The sequence below is a fragment of the Arachis stenosperma genome, chromosome 7, assembly GCF_014773155.1.
Source record: "Arachis stenosperma cultivar V10309 chromosome 7, arast.V10309.gnm1.PFL2, whole genome shotgun sequence".
NCBI classification, from domain to species: domain Eukaryota; kingdom Viridiplantae; phylum Streptophyta; class Magnoliopsida; order Fabales; family Fabaceae; genus Arachis; species Arachis stenosperma.
In genome coordinates this window covers 88,845,331-88,868,792 of record NC_080383.1, presented here as the reverse complement: position 1 = coordinate 88,868,792, position 23,462 = coordinate 88,845,331, and the positions used below count along the sequence as shown (strand labels likewise).

Here is a 23,462-nt window from a genome sequence, read left to right as displayed (position 1 = left end):
GTCAAGGAATCTCCAAATCATCTCGCAAAAGACATCTCAAAGACGTACATCACGTCGCAGGAAAGGAGGAAGCCCTCGACATCCCGGTGATCACTTTTACCAAGGAAGACGCATCCGGCGTCGCATCAGGGCATGACGATCCCGTGGTCATCACTATTATACTGGCAAACGTAAATCTTCACCGCACGTTGATAGACCAGGGGAGCTCTTCCGATATCTTATTCAAAACTGCTTTCGACAAACTCGGCTTGGAAGAAAAAGAACTCAGAGCATATCCGGACAACCTGTTCGGGCTAGGAGATACCCCAGTTCAACCGATGGGATACATCTCGCTCCACACAACTTTCAGAAAAGGAAGTCAGTCAAGAACACTCAAAATAGATTACATCGTAGTCGACGTAAGTTCAGCCTACAATGCCCTAATAGGTTGAACAACGTTAAATCAGCTCGGCGCAATAGTCTCGACTCCGCATCTATGCATGAAGTTCCCAACTACAGGAGGAATAGTCATGATAAAAGCATATCAGAAGATGGTGCGCCGCTGTTACAACGAAAGTCTAAACCTCAGAGGCAGAGGAGAAGAGTTCCACACAATTGAGCTCGGTGGAGTTCAGAGGCGGGAAGAGCTCCGCCCACAACCTGAAGGAGAAATACAGAAAATCCAGATCGGAGATACCCCGGACCAAACAACCAATATCGTCACACTCCTAAAAGGAGACATAAAAGAATCACTCATACAGTTTCTACGAGACAACGCCGACCTCTTTGCATGGAAGGCCACAGACATGCCAGGCATAGATCCCAAGCTAATGTACCATAAGCTAGCAGTCTACGCAGGATCTCGGCCGGTACAACAAAGGCGTAGAAAGCTAGGACCAGAACGCTCTCAAGCTGTGGAAGAACAGGTACGAGCTCTACTGGAGGCAGGTTTCATAAGAGAAGTCAAATACCCGTTATGGCTTGCTAATGTCGTATTGGTAAAAAAGTCAAACGGGAAGTGGAGAATGTGCACTGACTACACCGATCTCAACAAAGCCTGCCCAAAAGATCCTTATCCGCTCCCAAACATCGACGCACTGGTAGATGCCTCCTCCGGATATAAATACCTCTCCATCATAGATGCATACTCGGGATATAACCAAATCCCAATGTACCCACCTGTTCATACCCTGGGTCAAGCTGTCCGACCTGGGATGTTTAGCGACAAGCTGACCGACCTCTTCAGGACAGACTATCCGACCTCTTCTCAAAGAGCTCGGCCAAATGCCCGACCTCTTCTCAAAGAGCTCGGCCAACTCGCCAAAGGAGCCCAAAGCAGGCCCAAAACGAAGGAACACAGCCCAATCTAAAGGCAGCCAAAGCCCAGAAAGATAAAGGCGGTTCCCTTGAAGATAAGATGACCTCACTCAAAGATAAAGATAAGATAAGATAACTAACTTATGTTATCTAAAAAGGTCACTCCACACCATTATAAATACACTGGAGCACCCAGGTATAACTCATACTCTGATTCTACTCAATACTTGCTTAATACACTTGCTAACTTAAGCATCAGAGTCCCTTGCAGGTACCCCCCACCCTCCGGGGACGAAGGAATCTGCACCGCCACCAAGTCCAACAAAGTCGGACACAGCAACTCCGACCATTACAGAAGATCTCATCCGAGATTGACCTATAGTTTCAGGTAACCCTCGGAACATTGGTGCCGTTGCCTGGGAACTTGGAAGTCATCCCATCACCGTGGCGGACAACCATGACAACGACCACGATTCAGATCTAGAGGATAGAATGCCGTACAAAAATGCGAACACTACACCAAAGGATACTTCTCAACTTAACAATGAAAAGGATTCTCCAAACACGGGAGCCATGGAGGTGCTTCAAGACCGTTTAAAACAACTGGAAGAAGAAGCCCTACATCAACGAGAGCCTGAGAAAGACCTACAAAGGGAGATAAAGTGACGCCGAGAATTGGAGGACAAACTCCTAAAACTCGAAGCCGATCTCAAGGCCAAAGCTAATCGATCCTCTCATGAGGATAGCACCTGCAAGGACCAGGATCCATTCACCAAAGAGATCATGAAAGACAAAGGACCCAAAGGACTTCAAAGCTCCAGACATGACTCCATACGACGGCACATCAGATTCAAGCCATCATCTTAGCAACTTTAGAAGCAGGATGTATCTCACGGAGGCCTCAGATGGAATCCATTATTCTCCATCCAGAAGGACAAAGCCAAACACGCACCGAGCCTATTAGGGATCAAGCAAGGAGATCGAGAGAGCCTTCGCAACTACATAGAAAGATTCAACAAAACGTGTCTGGGCATACAAAGTCTGCCAACAGAAGTAGCTATCAGGGGCCTCATCAATGGTCTACGAGAAGGACCTTTTAGCCACTCAATATCCAAGAAGCACTCAAACATCTCTTAACGAGGTACTAGAACGAGCAGAGAAGTACATCAACATGGAGGAAAACTCTCGACTAGGAGAGATCTCAAAAACAGAACATTCCTACTCCTCTCGGGATAAGGATAACGAGTCCAAGAAAAAAGAAGATCAACATGGAGAGAAGCCTAGAAAATACCACAATTACACCCCTTCGGGTGTCTCTTGTGGATGTCTACCATGAAATATGCAACACTGAGAAGATCCCACCACCTCGCCCAATCCAAAACCAAAGAGGCCAGACACGTTGAAGGTCCACCTCACACCGAAGAGGTCGAACGCGTTGAAGGTCCACCTCACACCGAAGAGGTCGCACGCGTTGAAGGTCCACCTCACACCAAAGAGGTCGGACAAAGTTGAAGGTCCATCTCACACCAAAGAGGTCGAACGCATTGAAGGTCTACCTCACACCAAAGAGGTCGGACAAAGTTGAAGGTCCATCTCACACCAAAGTGGTCGGACAAGTTGAAGGTCCACCTCACACCAAAGAGGTCGGACGAGTCGAAACGTCTCACACCAAAGAGGTCGGACGAGTTGAACGTCCACCTCACACTCCAGAGAGACATGTTCATGGAGGATTCGCAGGAGGAGGGATCTCTAAATCATCTCTCAAAGGACACCTCAAAGAGGGATATTAAGGAAGGAAGAGAGGTTTAAATAGGACAACGAGGTGCAAACAAGCCTTCCGAGATTTCAAAAATTCTTGGGGCAACCACCTATTCTTACCCGACCAAGGCAAAGTAAGCTCATATTATACCTCGTAGTAGGAAGTCGGGCAATAGCCTCATCACCAGTTAAAGAAGACAAAAGTGGCAACAACCCGTCTACTTCATCATCAAGGCCCTACAAGGGGCCGAACTAAACTATCAAAAGATAGAAAAGTTCGCCTACGCCCTCATATTCTCTTCTCGACAACTCTGCCCATATTTTCAAGCTACACTATTAGAGTTCAGACCAACCAGCCCACAAAAGGCATCCTACAGAAAACAGACTTAGCTGGAAGAATCCTACATTGGGCAATCGAGTTATCCGAATTTGATCTTCGACATGAAGCTCGGACAGCCATCAAATCACAGTATCTGGCCGACTTCATTACAGAGTACACTGACACCCCGGGAACTCCTACAAAATGGAAACTCTACATGGACGACTCTTCAAACAAAGCCGGGAGTGGTGCGGGTGTAATTATAGAAAGCGATCAGGGAAGCCAAATCAGGTTAAATGACCAAGCTGAGGATCCCACCATGAAAAAATACCTCGGGTAATTTGGGGGACCCTGGACAAAACCAGAGAACAGCTCGGACAATTCGGGGGACCCTGGACAAAAACGAAAAATAGCTCGAACATTTCGGGGAATATGAAGTCCTACACATACCTCGGGAGCAGAATGCCCGAGCTAATGCACTTTCAAAATCAGCCAGCACCAACAACTCAGACAATTTGGAGAATATGAAGTCCGACACATACCTCGGGAGCAGAATGCCTGAGCTGATTCATTTTCAAAACTAGCCAACACCAAACCAGGGGGCAAGAACAGAAGTCTCATCCAAGCTACATTACAAGACCACAACAAAGAAGGAAAACAAACCCTCTCCTCAGGGTCCGGCAACACCAGCTCGTAATTCTCCTCCTCATCGCTATCCCTACAAATTCTACGAAACCTCCTAAATCGCACACAGTACTCAGGGTCAGCCACAGTAACACGCATTACAACTATGGAATCCAGTCAATCAGACATGCCGTCCAGGATCTTAGTAGACATCTCAGCAATATTTTTTCAAGAAGACATAGGTCAACCATGGGGTTATTACCAAACAACTCGGACAAATAAGAAAACAACTCGAACAGTAACAGAAAAACATCAGATATCAGATACAGCAGTAAAAGAGAAACCCCAGGACTCACACGAAAGTCCAGGGGCACCCTTTGGAGGCAACAACAGGGCAAGAAAACAGAGAAGAGAAATCGACAATCTATACCCAAACAGTCCGAACACCTCTCAAATAAAAGGTCAACACAAAAGCTAGAACTTTTGTACAAAAGGAGTCAGGCAACGATGAAAAGAAACAGGAACAACAACCAAATCCTAAGCAAAGCACACATTCTCCTCAAAAGGCGAACGACAAAAGAAAAGTCACAACAAATGATCAAAGACGCAAACTTTTTGCAGAAAAAACCAAAGTTCTTCAGATAAAAAGGGAGCTTGGGTTGAAGAGCTCCCACAAGTCCTATGGGTATATCGAACAACTCTACACTTCACCACGCGGAGTGAGGGCAATGATCTCAGCAGAGATCGAAGAAGGATCCCTCAGATTGATCCTCTACAATAAAGAGGTCAACTCCCAAAACCAAAGGGAAGAACTCGACCTACTCGGATTAGGGAGGAAGCGTTAAAGTGTCAAATGGCCTCAAGATACAATCAGAAGGTCGGTCAGGGAAAGGGAAGCTAGCAGCCAACTGGAAAGAACCATACCAAGTGTTCAGAGGAACTGGGGAAAGGCTACGACAGAGTATCCGACCTCGAGGGGCAAGAGCTACCAGGTCATGGCATGCCTGCAATCTAAAAAGGGCGCCAGGCCGAGATCCAAAAAGATTGCCCGACCTAGAAAGGTAAGCACTAACATGTACACACTCTTATTCATATCTTCATTTTATTGTTTAAAAGTTCACAGATTTCCTAAAAAGTTTCCTACCAAGACGTCCGATTACGACAGGTCGGCAAGGTGAAAACCAAATTCACCGCCCGATCACGACAAAGGTCGGTAAGGTGAAAACCAAATTCACCGCCCGATCACAACAAAGTCGGCAAGATGAAAACCAAATTCATCGTCCGATTACAAAGCAACAGGTCGGCAAGGTGAAAACCAAGTTTACCGCCCGACCACGATGAAAACCGAATTCATCGTTTGATTTCGACAAAGGTCGACAAAGTGAAAAGTAAATTCACTGCTCAATCAAGACGCATTAATCTGAAACATTCATCGTCCGATTATAAAGCTACAGATCGGCAGAAAGTGAAAATCAAATTCACTACGCCATCACGATAAAGACCAAAGATGAAAACCAAATTCATCAAAAGGTCTGCCAAACGAGGGTTAAAACCCAAACTCTACAAAATCGACAAAGATGAAAATAGAATAATGTAAGAAGTTATAGAAAGTGATCCATAGAAAGGACCTAACGAGGTCCTAATAAAATGGATTGCTATAAAAAAACTTAAAAGACTGGCCGGCACAAAAAGTCAGACCAGCCACAACAACCCAAGTTATAAGTAAAGCCCTAGAAAGAGGTCTGACCAACCCTATAAAAGAGGATTACTATAACTTCGAAGAGCCCGACATGATGAAGTCGGACTCCTACAAAAAAGTTACAAAGATAATCCCTGAAAGAGACCTGAATAAGGTCCAAGAGAGAGGATTATCAAGTAACTCGACAGGGCCCGACGTGACGAAGTCGGCCCAGAAAGATAAAGTTACAAAGGTAATCCCTGAAAGAGATCTGAACAAAGGTCCAAAAAAGAGGATTACCAAGTAACTCGACAGGACCAACATGATGAAGTCGGCCCAAGGCAATCAAAGCAACAAAAGTTATAAAAAGAAATCCCTGAAAGAGACCTGACAAAGGTCCAATAAAGAGGATTACTAGAAATAACTTAGAAGGGACCGACAAGAAGAAGTTGGACCAACGAAAGCTACAGCTTGGACCGACAAGAAAAAGTCAGACCAACGAAAGCTACAGCTTGGACCGACAAGGAGAAGTCGGACCAACAAAGCTAAAGAAAGATCGACAAGAGAAGTCGAACCAACAAAAAATGTGCGCTAAACGGACATGGCTCCGCCCAAAAAGCCACGGCTCCACGACAAGGCCATCAAAATTGTTCAGACTAACTAAAAAGTGTTCTACGAGAACACTAAAAATTCGTTGGACAAGTTAGCCCCAAGGACCACCTCGACCAAACAGAAAGTGGATGAAACCAGAAGTGATCAAAAGAGGTCGGACAACAAAGTACCAACACTCTACAAAGATCCACAAAAGGGACAAAGACATCTTGCAAACGGCCAGAGAAAGGCCAGGAATGCTTTGCTAAAAGGAACGAAGTCTTGAAAAAGAGACACTACTTAAAAGGCAAAGGCACAAATCAAAACGGCGCTAAAAAGTCATCCAAACAAACTGTAAAAAGGTTCCCTTCACTACCTAAAAGGTTGTTGGATTATGACTAAAAAGCCCGAGCAGTGAAGACGAACAAGTCGGAAGAAAGGCTGAAAAGCCCTCTCAACAAACTAAAAAGGGCAATACCAGACTCGCACAAGGAGAAACTACTCAAGATCGACCAAAGTCAGGATGCTTGAGCACGACTTCCCTAAAAGAGATCGAAACTCTGAAAGCACGATCTCACAGAAAAGTCTGAACTCAAGCAGGGGCAAAGTCATACAGGTCGACGTCAGAGGCGCAAGCACGACTTCAAAAAAGAACAAGCCAAAGGGTTGGGAAACAACTTAAAGCTCAAATGTGCTTAGCCAAAAGGGATACAACTCCACTCAAAGAAGGCACAATCTCAAACAGGTTACGAATGTCATCTGAGACTAAAAAAGGTTCTATATAAAGAACACTAAAAAGTCATTGGACAAGTCACTAAAAGCCCGGATATCAAGCCGCAAGGATAGCTTCACCAAAGCAGAGGGTTGTCAACATAAACTTAAAAGCAAGGCGTGATCCAGAAGGCAAGGGTAGAAAACCCACACTACCACTCAAAAGAGGTTGGACTATGAAGTACCAAACCTCTAGAAAATCTACAAAGATTGCAAAGCAATGAAGTAAACAAGTCAGACAGATGCTTGAGCACGACTTCCAAAAAGTTTGAAGCTCTGAAAAGCACGATGTCATAGAAAGATCAAACTCAAGCAGGGGCACTGTTCATACCCTGGGTCAAGCTGTCCAACCCGGAATGTTTAGCGACAAGCTGATCGACCTCTTCAGGTCAGACTATCCGACCTCTTCTCAAAGAGCTCGGCCAAATGCCCGACCTCTTCTCAAAGAGCTCAGCCAACTCGCCAAAGGATCCCAAAGCAGGCCCAAAACGAAGGAACACAGCCCAATCTAAAGGCAGCCAAAGCCCAGAAAGATAAAGGCGGTTCCCCTGAAGATAAGATGACCTCACTCAAAGATAAAGATAAGATAAGATAAGATAACTAACTTATCTTATCTAAAAAGGTCACTCCACACCATTATAAATACACTGGAGCACCCAGGTATAACTCATACTCTGATTCTACTCAATACCTGCTTAATACCCTTGCTAACTTAAGCATCGGAGTCCCTTGCAGGTACCCCCCACCCTCCGGGGATGAAGGAATCAGCACCGCCACCAAGTCCAACAAAGTCGGACACAGCAACTCCGACCATTACAGAAGATCTCATCTGAGATCGATCTATAGTTTCAGGTAACCCTCGGAACACTACCCGACCAAGAAAAAACCTCATTCTTAACCCCAAAGGCAAATTACTGCTACATTGTCATGCCCTTCGGTCTTAAAAATGCGGGAGTCACTTACCAAAGATTAATGAACAAGGTTTTTTCGGATCACATCGGAAAGGTCATAGAAGTCTACGTGGACGACATGCTAGTAAAGACGCAAAACGAAGAGATGTTATTATCCGACCTAACACAAGTATTCAACACTATAAGACGACACGGCATGCGACTCAATCCCGCAAAATGCACCTTCGCAGTAGAAGCTGGTAAATTCTTGGGTTTTATGATCACACAGAGAGGAATTGAGGCAAACCCGAATAAGTGCAGGGCCATACTCGACATGAAAAGTCTGACTTGTATCAAAGAGGTACAACAACTCAACGGGAGGTTGGTAGCCTTGTCCAGATTCCTGGCCGGATCAGCAATAAGATCTCTCCCCTTCTACGCCACTCTAAGGAAGGGAAAGGAGTTTGAATGAACAGCGGAATGCGAGCAAGCCTTTCAAGACTTCAAAAAATTCCTGGGACGGCCACCTATACTAACTCGGCCACGGGAAGGAGAACCACTCATATTGTACCTCACGGTAGGAAATCAGGCAATAGCCTCAGCACTGGTCTGAGAAGACAACAGCGGGCAACAGCCCATATACTTTATCAGCAAAGCATTACAAGGGTCCGAGCTGAACTACCAGAAAATAGAAAAGTTCGCTTACGCTCTCATACTAACATCACGACGACTTCGCCCATACTTCCAGGCTCACACCATTAAAGTTCGGACCAACCAGCCCATTAAAGGGATCTTACAGAAAACAGACTTGGCAGGCAGAATCTTGCAATGGGCAGTCGGCTTGTCTGAATTCGACCTTCAATACGAAGCTCGGACGGCCATCAAATCTCAATATCTGGCCGACTTCATTGCGGAATTCACGGACACACCAGAAATCCCCACATAATGCAATCTCTATGTGGATGGTTCCTCAAATAAAACGGGAAGTGGCACGGGTGTAATAATTGAAAGCGACCAGGGAACCCAAATCGAACTCTCCCTCAAATTCGGGTTCCTTTCCTCAAACAAGCAAGCGGAATATGAAGCACTACTAGCTTGTCTGAAGCTGGCTAGCGAGGTTGGAGCTCAAAAACTTATCATCTTCAGTGACTCACAGGTAGTTACTTCACAAATAACAGGAAGCTACCAAGCCAAAGATCCCACTATGAAAAAGTACTTGGACAAAACCAAGGAACAGCTCGGACAATTTTGAGAATATGAGATTCGTCACATACCCCGAGAACAGAATACCCAGGCCGATGCACTCTCAAAACTAGCCAGCACCAAACCAGGGGGCAACAATAGAAGCCTCATCCAAGAAATTCTACATAATCCACCAATCTCAGAAAAAGAAAAAATCCTAGCCATAACAGGTCGCGATCAGGGATAGATGACTCCCATAATTAACTACCTCAGAACAGAAGCTCTCCCCACAGATGAAAAAGAGGCAAAGAGGTTAAAACGGGAAGCACAATACTATACCATCATAAATAATACTCTATACAAAAGAGGGATTTTAATACCACTGATAAAATGCGTACCGACTTCCAACACAAAAGACGTCCTAGAAGAAGTACACATTGGCATTTGTGGCAATCACCTCGGAGCACAGGCACTCGCCAAAAAGGTACTTCGGGGAGGATTTTATTGGCCGACCTTACAAAAAGAAGCTGTAGAATTTGTAAGGACATGTTCATCATGTCAGAAACATGCCAACTTCCACATCACCCCACCAGAGGAACTCATCAGCGTGACCTCACCTTGGCCATTCGCAAAATGGGGACTTGACCTTCTCGGACCTTTTCCTCAAGGATCGGGACAAGTCAAATTCCTCATAGTGGGAATAGACTACTTCACAACGTGGGTTGAGGCAGAACCCCTAGCTAACGCCACTGCTCAAAGAAGTCGAAAATTCCTATATAGAAATATCGTTACAAGGTTTAGGGTCCCATACTCCATCACCACAAACAATGGTACTCAGTTCACAGACGGAGGCTTCAGAAAGCTAGCAACCGACTTGAATATAAGACAACAATTCACCTCTGTCGAACATCTCCAAGCCAATGGACAAGCTGAAGCTACCAACAAAGTCATACTGGCTGGGATGAAGCGGAGGTTACAGGATGCAAATGGAGCCTGGGCCGAGGAGCTCACTCAGGTTTTATGGGCATATCGAACAACGCCACATTCCACCACAAAGGAATCACCCTTCCGATTAGCGTACGAAATTGAGGCAATGATCCCAGTAGAGATTGAAGAAAGGTCACCTAGAGTGATCCACTATAGCGAAGAAGCCAACTCCCAACTTTAAAGGGAAGAGCTCGACATACTTCCGGAAGTCCGAGAAAGAGCTCGGATAAGAGAAGAGGCATTAAAACGAGGAATGGCTTCACTACTAGAAATAGGGCTTTTTCGGACAAAAATTTCAAACGAAATTTATTCCGTCTGAATGACTTTTTCATTTCGGACAAATTTGAGACAAATGTTGAACAATTTTTAGTGGAGATATTGAAATAATATATTCTGTCCTAAATTTATCTAAATTTTGGCGCCAAATTTTTTTTAGATGGCGCCAAAATTTTCATAAAGATTAGCAACACATTTTGGACAAAAACTATAATTCGTCCGTATTCCATCTGAATATGCGCAATAACTTCAGACAGATTTGGGACACATTTTGAAAAATGTTAATTTTATCCCAAATTTGTCTATAATTAGTCTTAAATGCTTTTACTATAACTAACCCTTCGAAATAGACAAAATTTTTTCCCACAAATTTGAGGCAAAATAGCATCATTTGTAAATTCCGTTTGAAAATTCATCAATTTTCAAACAGATTTCAAATATTTATCAAAAAATTTTAAAATTTAGTATAAAAATATTATTTATATTTTAAATTAGTCTATGATTTGTCCCAAATATTTTTACTATTCTAAAATAAAGTTTTTTTTCCTAAAATAACCTTAATTATATATAACTTATAAAAAGGTACCGTTTTTGTTTGCACCTTTTAACTCCAAAACTTCTTGATCAAAATATGAAATAATCATCATACCAATTAACATCTTATTCATTATTATACATATTTTTTAAAATTGGATTAATAGGTACGTTAGCGCTTATTTATGCAGGCTTTTTTATATAAATAAGTAAATAAAAAAATTAATTCTCATAATACGCATGAAGAGAAAGCTTTACAAAAATGCGCAGGGCCATTGTTCACAAAGCACCCGCAAAATGGATTTAGTGTCATCATCTCAGGAGAGGCGCACACGAATTGGAACTTCTGGTGGGGGAAGCCATTTTGTGCCTGGCGCCAACGAAATGGATACTTTTGGTGGGGTTACCATGAAATTTAGTTGGTTATTTTTAAAATATATTTTTAAATATTTTAAAAATAAAAAAATCATTTAATTTTTTTATTAAGTTAATAATTTATTTTTATATAATATCAAATATGAAATAAATTACAATCTTAAAATAATTAATTGAATCATTATAGATCAACCATTAAAATATAAGACTAGTAAATTAATCTATTATTCACCATAACTCTTTTAATTCAGGTAGTACGTACTTAGTATTAAATAAAAAAATTTAACAAATATACTTATTTAATCCTAAATTTTAGAACTAAATTGACTATATTAGTTTTTTTTCTATCATTATATATTGTGTTTGACTTTTTTTTAGTTAAACTTGGGAGACTCTATCTTTTTATTTTTTTTATATACTCTATCTTCGTTTTTTTATTCTTTTATTTTTATTATATTTAATATTAAATTTCTCATACAAATTTTTATATACCATCTTATATTTAATTTTGATTTTTTTTAGTTACCTCATATTATTTTTTAATTTATTCTTTTAATTATTTACGTTATAATAATTCAAATTTTAATTTTTTAACAAATTTAAGATAAAGTGTATCAAAGAATTACATATGTAAAAATCTTAAAAATAAATTAGAAGAGTGCTAGGGGTCAGCAGATTTTGTGATTTGTAGTCATCAATTAGCCATCAGTAGTATTTTTAATGGTGTGAGATTACATCTAATGGTGGACAATTACTCATTTTTCCTTTAATGATTAAATGCTGGCCAAATTTTAATAAAAGTGCTGGCTCCTAGACTTTCTCAATAAATTATATCCAATCTTCTAAAAAAATAGTAAAAATAAAATATAATAAAAAAATAACGTAAAATAAAAAAGTCATATACTTTTTCATAAGATTGTAGTATATTAAAAATTAAAAAAAAATACAAATAAATACATTTCTTAGTGGGTTTTTTCATACTATTCATTTTGATTTTCATCCTCATTGTTCTCGTCGTCGTCCTCGTCTTCATTCTCATCCTCATCCATATCTTCGTCTTCATCCCCAAGTGGCTCATCATCATCATCATCATCATCATCATCATCATCATCATCATCATCATCATCATCATCATCATCATCATCTTCTTCTTCTTCTTCTTCTTCTTCTTCTTCTTCTTCTTCTTCTTCTTCTTCTTCTTCTTCTTCTTCTTCTTCTTCTTCTTCTTCTTCTTCTTCTTCTTCTTCTTCTTCTTCTTCTTCTTCTTCTTCTTCTTCTCTTCTTCTTCTTCTTCTTCTTCTTCTTCTTCTTCTTCTTCTTCTTCTTCTTCTTCTTCTTCATATCTTGTACTATTGGTATCCAGTAAATCAACAACAATATCAATATCATTTGAGATATGATTGTTAGATTGATTTGTGCCATCTTCTTGATATGCAAAATCCTCCGTTGTTTCAATCTCAATCTCACCTCTTGCTTTAGTCTTGAATACAAACCACCATTCTGCTTTTTCCTTGGTGTTGCTCATTGGATGAGGTGCAAAATATACTTGAATTGCTTTATGTGCAATGATAAATGGATCATATTTACTATATCGTCGATTCTTTCGAATCTGTATGATTCCATACTCTTTGTTTACCTTTGTTCCTTTGCCAATCGTGGGATCAAACCATTCGCATTTAAATAGTACAACTCTTTTTAGTGGTAGCCCAGTATACTCAACTTGGATAATTTCATTAAGCAGGCCATAGAAATCATTTTCATATTCACCATAACATGTGCCTTTGACACATATTCCATAATTTTGAGTTGACTTTCCACTTGAGTGAGATCTTGTGTGAAACTTGAAGCCATTGACTTTGTAAATAGGCCAACATTTAACAATTCTCAAAGGACCCCATGCCAAGGAATGAATATTCGAATCTGTCACATTATTTAAAGGATCATGAACCTATATTAAATAAGAACCAATAAGTTAGAATATAATATGTCATCTACCAAAAATTGTGTGTGCAATAAGACTACCATATCATGTTGACTTACATAATTTTTAAACCATTCTGCAAAATCCGCTTCAATAAATTGATCAACTTGTTCATCACTTAAAGTAATATGATCTTGGCGTATGAAATCCACAAAGATCCTATAGTACATGAATTTCAAATAAATTAAAATTATTAATATAAGAAAATATTATTAATAGTAAGAATATATATAGGAAGATAAATACTCACTCAATATATGGCTTAATTTCATCACAGTTTATTAGTATATGATTCATGGCTACACTGAATTCTTTGTCATCTAAATAACGAGTTTTGCATTCACCAGCCAAACAACCAGGCAAATTAAAAATAGACAAATTTTGCTCAATTGAATCATCACCTTCATCATTTTGCTTTTCATCGATGCTAGTTTGGTTAAAATAGTACTCACAAAAGTAAGAAATCTCCTCAATTAGGTATGATTCAACGATAGATCCTTCAACATGTGCTTTGTTCTTGACCTTTTTTTTTAAGATGATGGAGAAACCTATCATGAAAAAATTTATAACAAAAATCAAATAACAAATAGTTGACTTAATAAAATAGTAAAAAGAAATTTGAGAGTAAATATAGAGGTGTGAATAAGGTACCTCTCAAAAGGATACATCCATCTATATTGCACAGGACCACCAAGCAATGCTTCAAATGGAAAATGAATAGGTAGATGTTCTATTGAGTCAAAAAATCCAGGAGGAAAAATACGTTCTAGCTTGCATAGCACAATTGAAATATTTTCTTCTAGCTTATTTAGAACATCTTCTCGTAACAATGTTGAGCACAAATCTCGAAAGAATTGACTTAACTCTGTTATTGGCTTCCAGATCTGCTCTGGCAATGAACTAAAAGCAATTGGCAGTAAACGTTCCATAAATATATGACAATCATGACTTTTCATTCCATATAACTTGCCCTCTTTCATGTCAACACATCTCCCTAAATTTGAAACATACCCATCAGGCATCCTTAACTCTTTCACCCATTCACATATTGCCCTCTTTTGCTGGAGGGTAAAGGTGTAGTTTGCTTTGGGTTTTATAATTTTACCTCCACTTTGTTTTGGCAGTTCTAAATTTTTTCGCTTGCAGTATAATGACAGATCCATTCTAGCCTTTGCATTATCTTTAGTCTTCTCTTTGATGTCCATGACAGTATTGAATATATTATCAAATACATTCTTCTCAATATGCATTACATCAAGGTTATGACGGATTAAATTATGATGCCAATAAGGCAAATCCCAAAATATGCTTCTTTTGGTCCAATTATACGTACTTCCATATCCTTCTATCTCAAGTTGCTCTACATCACTTATCTTATCATAATTCTGAACTATATACCATATTTGCTCTCCAGTCAATCTTGGCGGAGGTTCTGATCTCTCAATTCTATTCTTATAGAATGCATCCTTGTTTCTTCTAAACATGTGATTATTTGGCAAGAATTGTCTGTGGCAGTCAAACCATGATGGCTTTCTCCCATTTTTTAATTGGAATGCCTTGGTTCGTTCCATACAGTATGGACATGCTAGCCTGCCTGCTGTCATCCATCCAGACAACATTCCATATGCAGGAAAATCATTAATAGTCCACAACAATGCAGCTCGCATTACAAAATTTGACTTGGAATGAATATCATAAGTTAAAACGCCATCTTCCCATAGTAGTTTTAGCTCATCAATCAAGGGCTGCAGGTATACATCAATCCTGGTTTTAGGATTACGAGGACCAGGAATAATCATGGATAAAAACATGTAAGGTGTTTTCATGCACATAGAAGGAGGCAGGTTATACGGAGTGACAATTATTGGCCAACATTAATATTGTTTACCAGATTGACCAAAAGGGGTAAATCCATCAGCACATAATCCTAGTCTGACATTGCGTGGTTCTTGAGAAAATTGTGGATGTTTTCTATCAAAATACTTCCATGCTTTTGAATCCGATGGATGCTCAAGAACTCCTTTAAACTCGTGATCAAAATGCCATCGCATGTGAGATGCTGTGTTCATTGAAGCATAAAGTCTTCTTAAACGAGGTATAAGCGGTAAATAGTGCATTCGTTTCAAAGGCACTTGTTTACCCTTTTTACCTATCTTGTACCTTGGAGAATGACAAAATTTACATTCCTTTCTTGGTATATCATCCTCCTTGTAATACAGCATACAACCATTAATGCAACAATCAATTTTATTGCTTTCCATGCCAAGTTTCGATACTAGCTTCTTTGCTTCATAAAAATTGGAGACAAGTAAGTTATCCTTAGGAATCACTTCTTTCATAGCTTTCACGAAATCATCAAAGATTTGTTGAGATACATTCCCTTTAGCTTTTATACTCAACATTTTAACTGCCATTGATAATTCTGAATGACTAACACATCCCTCAAATAATGGGCGCTGAGCAGACTGTAATAAATCATAAAATTTTTTAGCTTCTGCATTCGGAGGCTCCTCCATGTGTTCTTCAAATTGACTCATTAATTCTGGTCCAGCAGCATCAACCACCATAGATTCATATGAATTTCTTATTAGCACACTAACATGCGGAGAAGAACATGTGCCTTCTTGGTTATCATGATCTACATTCAAATGCAATGGACTCTCTCCATGTGAATCCCAACACCAGTATCTTGGCATGAAACCATATTTATATAAATCTAGTAAAACTTCATTCGGAGTTGAGAAAATTTTATTTTTATGTTTGTTGCAAGGACATCTAAGTAGACTGCCTTCAAGTACAAATTGAGGTTGTTTTGTAACTGTATCAATAAATTGTCGAACACCATTGATAAATTCCTGTCGTAATCCTCCTCGGTTAGGCAAATTTCTATTGTACATCCACTTTCGATGATCTGGAATTTCCATATCTACATATAAAGTATATAATAATTTTCATAATCAATAATTGAGTATAAAACTAAAATTCTATAAATTCTAAAGAATTAAAAAAAAATTGAGTATAAAACTAAAATTAAATTAAATAAATATAAAATAATTCAGTTGTGTTTGTATATAATATATAGAATAATTAGCACACAAATTTTCAAATGAATACACTAGCATGGTGGCATTCCTTATCCTTGCCTATTAAGAAGACATGGGTTCGAAACCCATTGCATGTCTCATACATAATGACAAAAAATTAAATATTATTTTAAAATAATACTAGTTAGTTATTTTTTATTCCCTTTCTTCCTCCTTTTTTTATTCTCTTTCTATCTTCTCTTCAATCGCAGTTAGTTACCATCATATATTAGTTCATAATTAATACACTCAAAAGTAAATACTAATACGTAAAAATAAAAATAAAAATATTTTTTTAACTCAATAAAAAATAAAAATAATACTAGTATATATATACACAAAAAAAATTGAATTTTGATTTCTTATAGCATTTATAACCAAACCATATAATAATTTTGATCTATGAAAACTTTTATATATGTTCCCTTTGTTTGCAAAATATATATCTTAGTAAAGTTTTTTGTATGACAATAATATAAGATTAAAACATTAAAAAAATGTTGACCACTTAAAAGTTTTTTTTTTCAATTTTTTTATTAAAATTAAAAAAATGTTCTATCCGTTAACATTTTAAAAAATATAAAAAAATAAATTGTGTCATGCATACAAGAATTATATAAATACTATAAAGAAACTAGAGAAAAATTACTTATTTAAGAGTCTCTGGTACGCGTTGTAAGATGGATTAGGGACTTATGAGTGTTGAATTGTCTGACTGAAATGACGGGGTAGGTATTTGACAAGGACACTCCGATGCTCAAGTAAGAATGGATTTATGAAGTATATGTGTGTGGAATGAAGAACGTAACTCAAGAATCTCTGGCTTTCCTTTATATAATTCGAGACAGTTATCTTATCTTATTTATCTTATCTATTACTGTAAAAAGAATATTTAATTTCAAAATTTGATTTTGTTAAATATTTATCTTTAAATATTATTATATATAACAAAAATTAAAAAATATAATTTAATTTAAACATTTTAAAATTAATATTAAATATAATTTTTTTAAATATCTATCTTTTAGATAACAATATTTCATAACTTATTGAATATATTTTCGTCGTAATCTTATTCATGTTTAATTTGTTAGTGAAAATTAGATATAATTTTAATTTTAAAATTTGTTATATATAGTTATTCAAAGTCACTAATTTATTTTGCGCCAAAAAATTAAAACTTTACTCAGAACCGCCTTTTAGTTTCAGGGGATTTTAGTTTTTGAGTGCCTTCTCCCATGTATCACATCTAGGTTACCTTGTCAAAAATCCAACTTTCTTTATCAGAACTCTCAATTTTTGCTTCAAGGTCAGTTACGTTCTTGATCTCCTCCCTCCTACTCCGTGCTCCCCCGCTCGTGCTTCGCACACCTTTTGCGTGCTCTGCCTCCCGTCTGTGGTCACCGCTGGTGCTTCGCGCTCGCCGCTACAACCCTCACACTCTCAAGCCTTCAAACCTCTGGTCTCAGACATTCACCATTCCAGCCTCCAATCCCGCACCTCAGACCACCTCCACCATCGTGACTCGCGCTTCAGGTAACAGCTTTCAATCGCGAACAACTGCTCTGCCTCCTGCATGTGGGCGCCTCCGCCGGTTTCAGAACCCGAACCCACGCCAGCCTCATACACCACACCTGAGGCGACCTCCACCCTCTAGCTTCGCTGGATTGCCCTTGTTTTCTTCTTCTCTCTTTGCGTGCTCTGCCACTGCCAGGTTCTAATTTTTGTGAGTAGTGATTGTTACTCAGCTTTGTTTATCAAAAATTTCCTTTCTTCATTGTTAATTTCCTTTCTTCATTGTTTATTGTTAATTTCCTTTCTTCATTGCTAATTTTTGTGCATCCCACAACTTGAGTTGGGTTTTTTTTCCTTTATTTATGCATATTTTTCCTGTTGTTAATGTCAATTTTTCCTTTAATTAGTACAATCCTTTTACCTTTCATCCTTTGAATAATTCTCCTTAATTTTCGACAGCAAGCATTGCAGTCAACATTGATTCTCAAAATCATGCAACAATACTACAAATATAAAAACATGGACTAAAATTAAAATCTATAAAATTATGCTTGAGGAACATGATCAATCAGCTCTTGATATACATTTGTGTATGTGAATAGAATAGAAAAAAAACTTACCTTTCCAGTCATGGGGGTGGAATTGATAGTACCCAGGATGTGGTTTTATTTTGAGTAAGCCAAAAGGCATATAAATAGAAAAGAAGTTTTTAACAGCTTTGAGAATATGCATGTTCATACCATTTATCTTGTTTCAAACAATAAGATATTATTATATGTTCTTTCATTTTGGAATCTGATTCTTTAATTTGTTGTTGTTTTATGATTTAGTGTGTTTTTTACTTGTAGAAGTGTTTATAGGCAAAACATAACAAATAATTAATAGAAATTGTAGAAGTGGTGTCTGTGGTCTGGTTTTCAAACATAGTTTCCATGATGTTTTATGAGATTTACTATAGTTTTGATATATAAGGATATATTTTTTAGCCTACCTTATGTAGATTGTTTTGATACATAATGACAATGAAGTATTTGTGTGTGGTAATGGTAGTGTTTAAGTAAATGAAAGAGTGTGAATGATGATGAAGTGTTTGTGTGTGATCAGATTTCTCTAAAATTAGATATGATGATATGATAAATGATTTTAAATTATTAGCATTCTAACTGTATATCATTTTCGTATTCCTAATTTGAGTTACAATAATCAATACTCAATACTTCATTGAATTTAGAATGTCAAGTAGGTTGGTGGCTGAACCAGAGGTCTAATTTCTTTCATTTTGAAAACAAGTTGTAATTACTAGTCTAGTATCCATAATGGTAGAAAACTAAAAAACTTATAAATAGGTCATAATTAATTTATATATAATTTAGTTTGATATTGTAACTTGAAGCCACGGAGATTCAGATGTGCTATGAATGTGATTTGATGACATTTTGTACTATTAGCATAATATTCAAAATGCTACTAAATGAAGAAAAAAATTGAATTAAGAAAATGCTCCTATAAAAAGAAAGAAATTGAATAAGAAAGAATTAATAGGATACGAAAGAACTAAAAAAAATTATTAGATAAGAGAAAAATAAAAAGAGAGATAATTTAAATTATTAATTTCATACTTACCAATTATATTATTATATTATCTCTATTTATATTATCTCCCACTTCCATATGCTTCTTGGGGGAACCTTGCACGCAGTGAGTTGTAGAGTAAGCTTTTTCTTCATTAGTTAATCTGTTTTGCTTTCACTCTGTTGCACGCCAAACACAACTGATATTTGATTTTCTACTTTTTAATTAAATGGCACTATATGGAATTGCTGGTAACTTAGCTTGGTCTGCTCCCTTTTCTGCATATAATATATGTGTATATGTATATGTATGCCGACATAAATTTTGTTTATTCTTATTGATTGCTATTATCTTAAAGGAAAAATGCATATTTTTCATATACTATTATGGCGCTTAGATTCCACTGATAATATGCAGATGCTACCAATTCTCTATATACTAATTAATTACTCTTATTTTATATATATAGGTTCCGTGCCTTCAGCTATTATTGATTAAGAAATACTTAGTATATAGTCCAATCAAAATGTTTATAATTATTATCAATTTATGACCCTTTTTTTAGCATTCTCAACGTTTTCTGTTAATCAAAAGCCATGCTATTTCTTCTTTTTTATTTTCTGGGGTGATGAGTTATATGAGTTGCACATGGTCCTAGGATTGTTAAAGAATTCAATTTACAGATATTACATGTGGTGATGGCTCATTATTATACAGTAGATAGTAGATATTATAAACAGATTATATAAGGCTTCTCCATAAGTATAAATTTTCCTTCTTGTAGATTGAATAGAATCATCCACTGTAGCCATGGATAACAGTAGCGATGTTCCAGCACGTGTTCAGGTTTGTGTAGGATCTACTACTAACTATAATGTAATTACTAGTATTTTCTATTTTCACCTTTCACATAATCTGCCCCTTTCACACATATAGTATTATCCTTGTTATGAATTTTTTAAAATGCTCATGTGTACATATATATTAGTAGTTTAGTACTAAAGCATAGTAGCACTTTATCTTACCTCCTAGTTGATTATTTTGGCAGTTAAGTATTATTTTACATTGTTATTTTTTTTAATTCTTTTGATGATGTACATGTTACTAAAATTTAACTGCAATGTCTTACTAATCAAATAAATCTTTGTTGTTTTAGATGTCAGGTTCTAAAAAAAATAAAAAACACTTGTCAATTAAAGTACAAAAGACTGGTAATAAAACGGTGATTAGTGCACACAAAACTAAGTTTTCACACTCTAAGCCTACAAAATCACGAGCTCCAGTTCCGTCACATGTATCTAAAAAGCCTTCAGCATTACCACCCTCTTCTTCCCAGCCACCACAAAAATTCAAGAGAAATTTACTATCTTTCCATGCCGATCATACACTATCACCATCACCATCACCAGCTGAATCACCATACTGTTCACCTATCCAACCTCAGTCATTTGATAATGCTCCTAATAATGAACGAAATTTACATCATGCTCACTCATCGGATGAAAATCATCACGATGAATCTCTTGCTCAAGAAGGTGAACTTGTCACTCAAGAAGGGCTCTTGAAAATAGAGCCTTTTGGCAATGAGTAAGTACAACAATCAGTTTTCTGTTTTAACATTCTCTCTATATTGTTTTTATTGTGAATACATGTGTAATTACTCATTATTTGAACTTCTTATAGGTTTAATCCATGTACTGCTGTTCATCATGTAACAAATGCCATTAAAAGCAAATTTTCAGAATTCTGCCCTTCTTGGAGACATGCTAGTGAGCAAATGCGAGATTTGTGGTTTACTGAATTTAAAGTAAGTATTTATTATCATTTTTTTTGTTATTTTGATATTATACATAGTGGGTAATTCAATGTATATGTTTGTTTTCTTTTATAGAAAAATTGTATGTGGGAACCTCAACACAATGCAAGAATTCGTCAAATTTTTGAGATTAAAGGGAGTGATTGATTAAGATCATTGATGAATCAGGAGAGATGCAATTATTCAAAAGACCCTAACCATGTACCAAAATATATTCCTGAACCCGTTTGGCGTCAACTATTACATTATTTTGCTACGAATTCAAAATTTAAGAACTGGTCAGCAGCAAATACTGTGAATCGAGCATCAAATGCTGGAAGTTCCATGCATACTGGTGGTTCCATATCTATGGGTGAACATGCACGTAGAATGGTAAGATGAAAAATAGTTTATTTATAGTCTTGTTCTTATTATTTTTGCAATGTTTTCTTATTCTTTTTTCTTTCCTATCGATTAAAACTGTTATATTATAGGAGAAAGCTACGGGAGTAAAACCTTCTCTAGAGGAGGTTTATACTAAATGCCACACCAAAAAAGACAAAAGTTGGATTGATGAAAGATCTGAGAAAGTCATTGTATGTGATGCTAATTTGTTCTTCTTTTTGTTTTTTTAAACTGCTAATTTTCACTATATGTTAGTATTTGTTCATGACATATTTAGTTGCGATTAACATGAATTGATTTTGTAGGGTGAATTCAAAAAGCGAAAGACAAAACTTTCTCAAGTAGCTTTATCCTTGGATAATGAGGAAGATGTTGAGGCATCTAAGGAAAGCCTAGATATACCAGATGATTATACTGTTTGGAATGAAGTTGTGACAAAGGGAAAAAAGAAAGCTGCTTTTGGCTTAGGTTCTTTTGGTTTAGATCTCTCTTCAAAGTTGGATTCCAGAAATTGTTCAGAGACATCTAAAGACAATCTAAATATTGAGCAAGAACTTCACATGTGGAAAGAAAAAGCAAAGGAGCAAGAAATGATCAATGAAGAGCAAAAGGTTAAGTTAAAAGATGCTGAGCACAAGTTAAAAGATCAAGGACGTCAACTAAAAGTTCAACAGAAAAGAATTGGTTCTACTGAAAAGACAATTCATGCTTTGTATAAAAAGTTGAATCTCCCACTTCCTTCAACCTTGTCTGATCCTACGGAAGATGAGCTTGGGACAGGCTCTAGTGATGATAACATGAGTGATTGATATTTGGAGTATATGTTTCTTCTGATTTAGATTAAGGAATTTTTAGGTGAATTAGTTAGTACGTTTTATTTTATTCATGATATTTGACCTTTTTAAAGGCTTTCTTTGTTTTAGTTTAAGTATTTTTTTCTGATTTTAGTTTGATTACATTTATGGACAAAAGTATTTTAATAATAAATATTTTTTTAACTCTTTTATGGTAATTAACTTTTTCATGATTTTATTATGTATTTATAATTTCGATGATGTAATATGAAAAAAATGATTATGATGGTCTTAATATAGAAAGCAAATCGAATATAATTTATTTTCTAAAATATTTATCTATTAAATAGCAAATTATTTTGTATGAAAATTATTTGAAATATTATATTAAATTTGTAGAAAATTTGTGCGAAAATAATTTTTGGTTTTGTATGAAATTTGTTTCAAATACGTAAATTCTTTTAGATTAAATTTGTCTGAAATTTAATTGAAGAAAAATATTTGATTTGTCTAAAATTTGTTCGAAAAAAATTTGTTATATTTGACTAAATTCGTTAGAAATTTGTCTGAAATAAAGTATATTTTTTGTTTGAAATTTGTTTGAAATACGTTGTTTTTATGTTAGCTAATCTGTCTGAAATTCGTCTAAAATACATCATAATAGTTAGAAATCTAGCAGATAAATGCCTATTCGAAATCTGTCACAAAATCGTCTGAAAAAATTTCGGACGAAATTTCAGACAAAATTTAAATTAGCAACAAGGCTTTTTGGGACAAAAAAAATTCGTCCCAAATTTGTTTAAAAGAAAAAATTTGTCCATAATTTATTCGAAATTTATTTCAATTTCGTCTCAAAATTCGTCCGAAAAAGCCCTATTTCTAGTAGTGCTTCCAGATACAATCAAAAGGTAATACAGCGAGCCTTTGCTAAGGACGACCTCATTCTAATCCGAAACGACATTGGAACAACTCGACCTGGAGAAAGAAAGGTAACAGCAAACTGGAAAGGACCCTACCGAGTCATAGAAGTGCTGGG

General features: G+C 36.9%; 2 protein-coding genes across 2 annotated transcripts; both read right to left on the bottom strand.

The window, feature by feature from the left end:
- Positions 1-12,261: 12,261 nt before the first annotated feature.
- Positions 12,262-15,061, bottom strand: LOC130940087 (uncharacterized). Its single transcript, XM_057868136.1, has 5 exons — positions 14,026-15,061; positions 13,513-13,810; positions 13,322-13,421; positions 12,632-13,229; positions 12,262-12,338 (listed from the first exon to the last, which is right to left on the bottom strand). The coding sequence occupies exons 1-5, from the start codon at positions 15,059-15,061 to the stop codon at positions 12,262-12,264; spliced, it is 2,109 nt and encodes a 702-aa protein (XP_057724119.1).
- A 75-nt stretch (positions 15,062-15,136) lies between these two features.
- LOC130940086 (uncharacterized) lies at positions 15,137-16,186 on the bottom strand. The gene has a single exon (XM_057868135.1). The coding sequence runs from the start codon at positions 16,184-16,186 to the stop codon at positions 15,137-15,139; it is 1,050 nt and encodes a 349-aa protein (XP_057724118.1).
- Between the last annotated feature and the right edge of the window lie 7,276 nt (positions 16,187-23,462).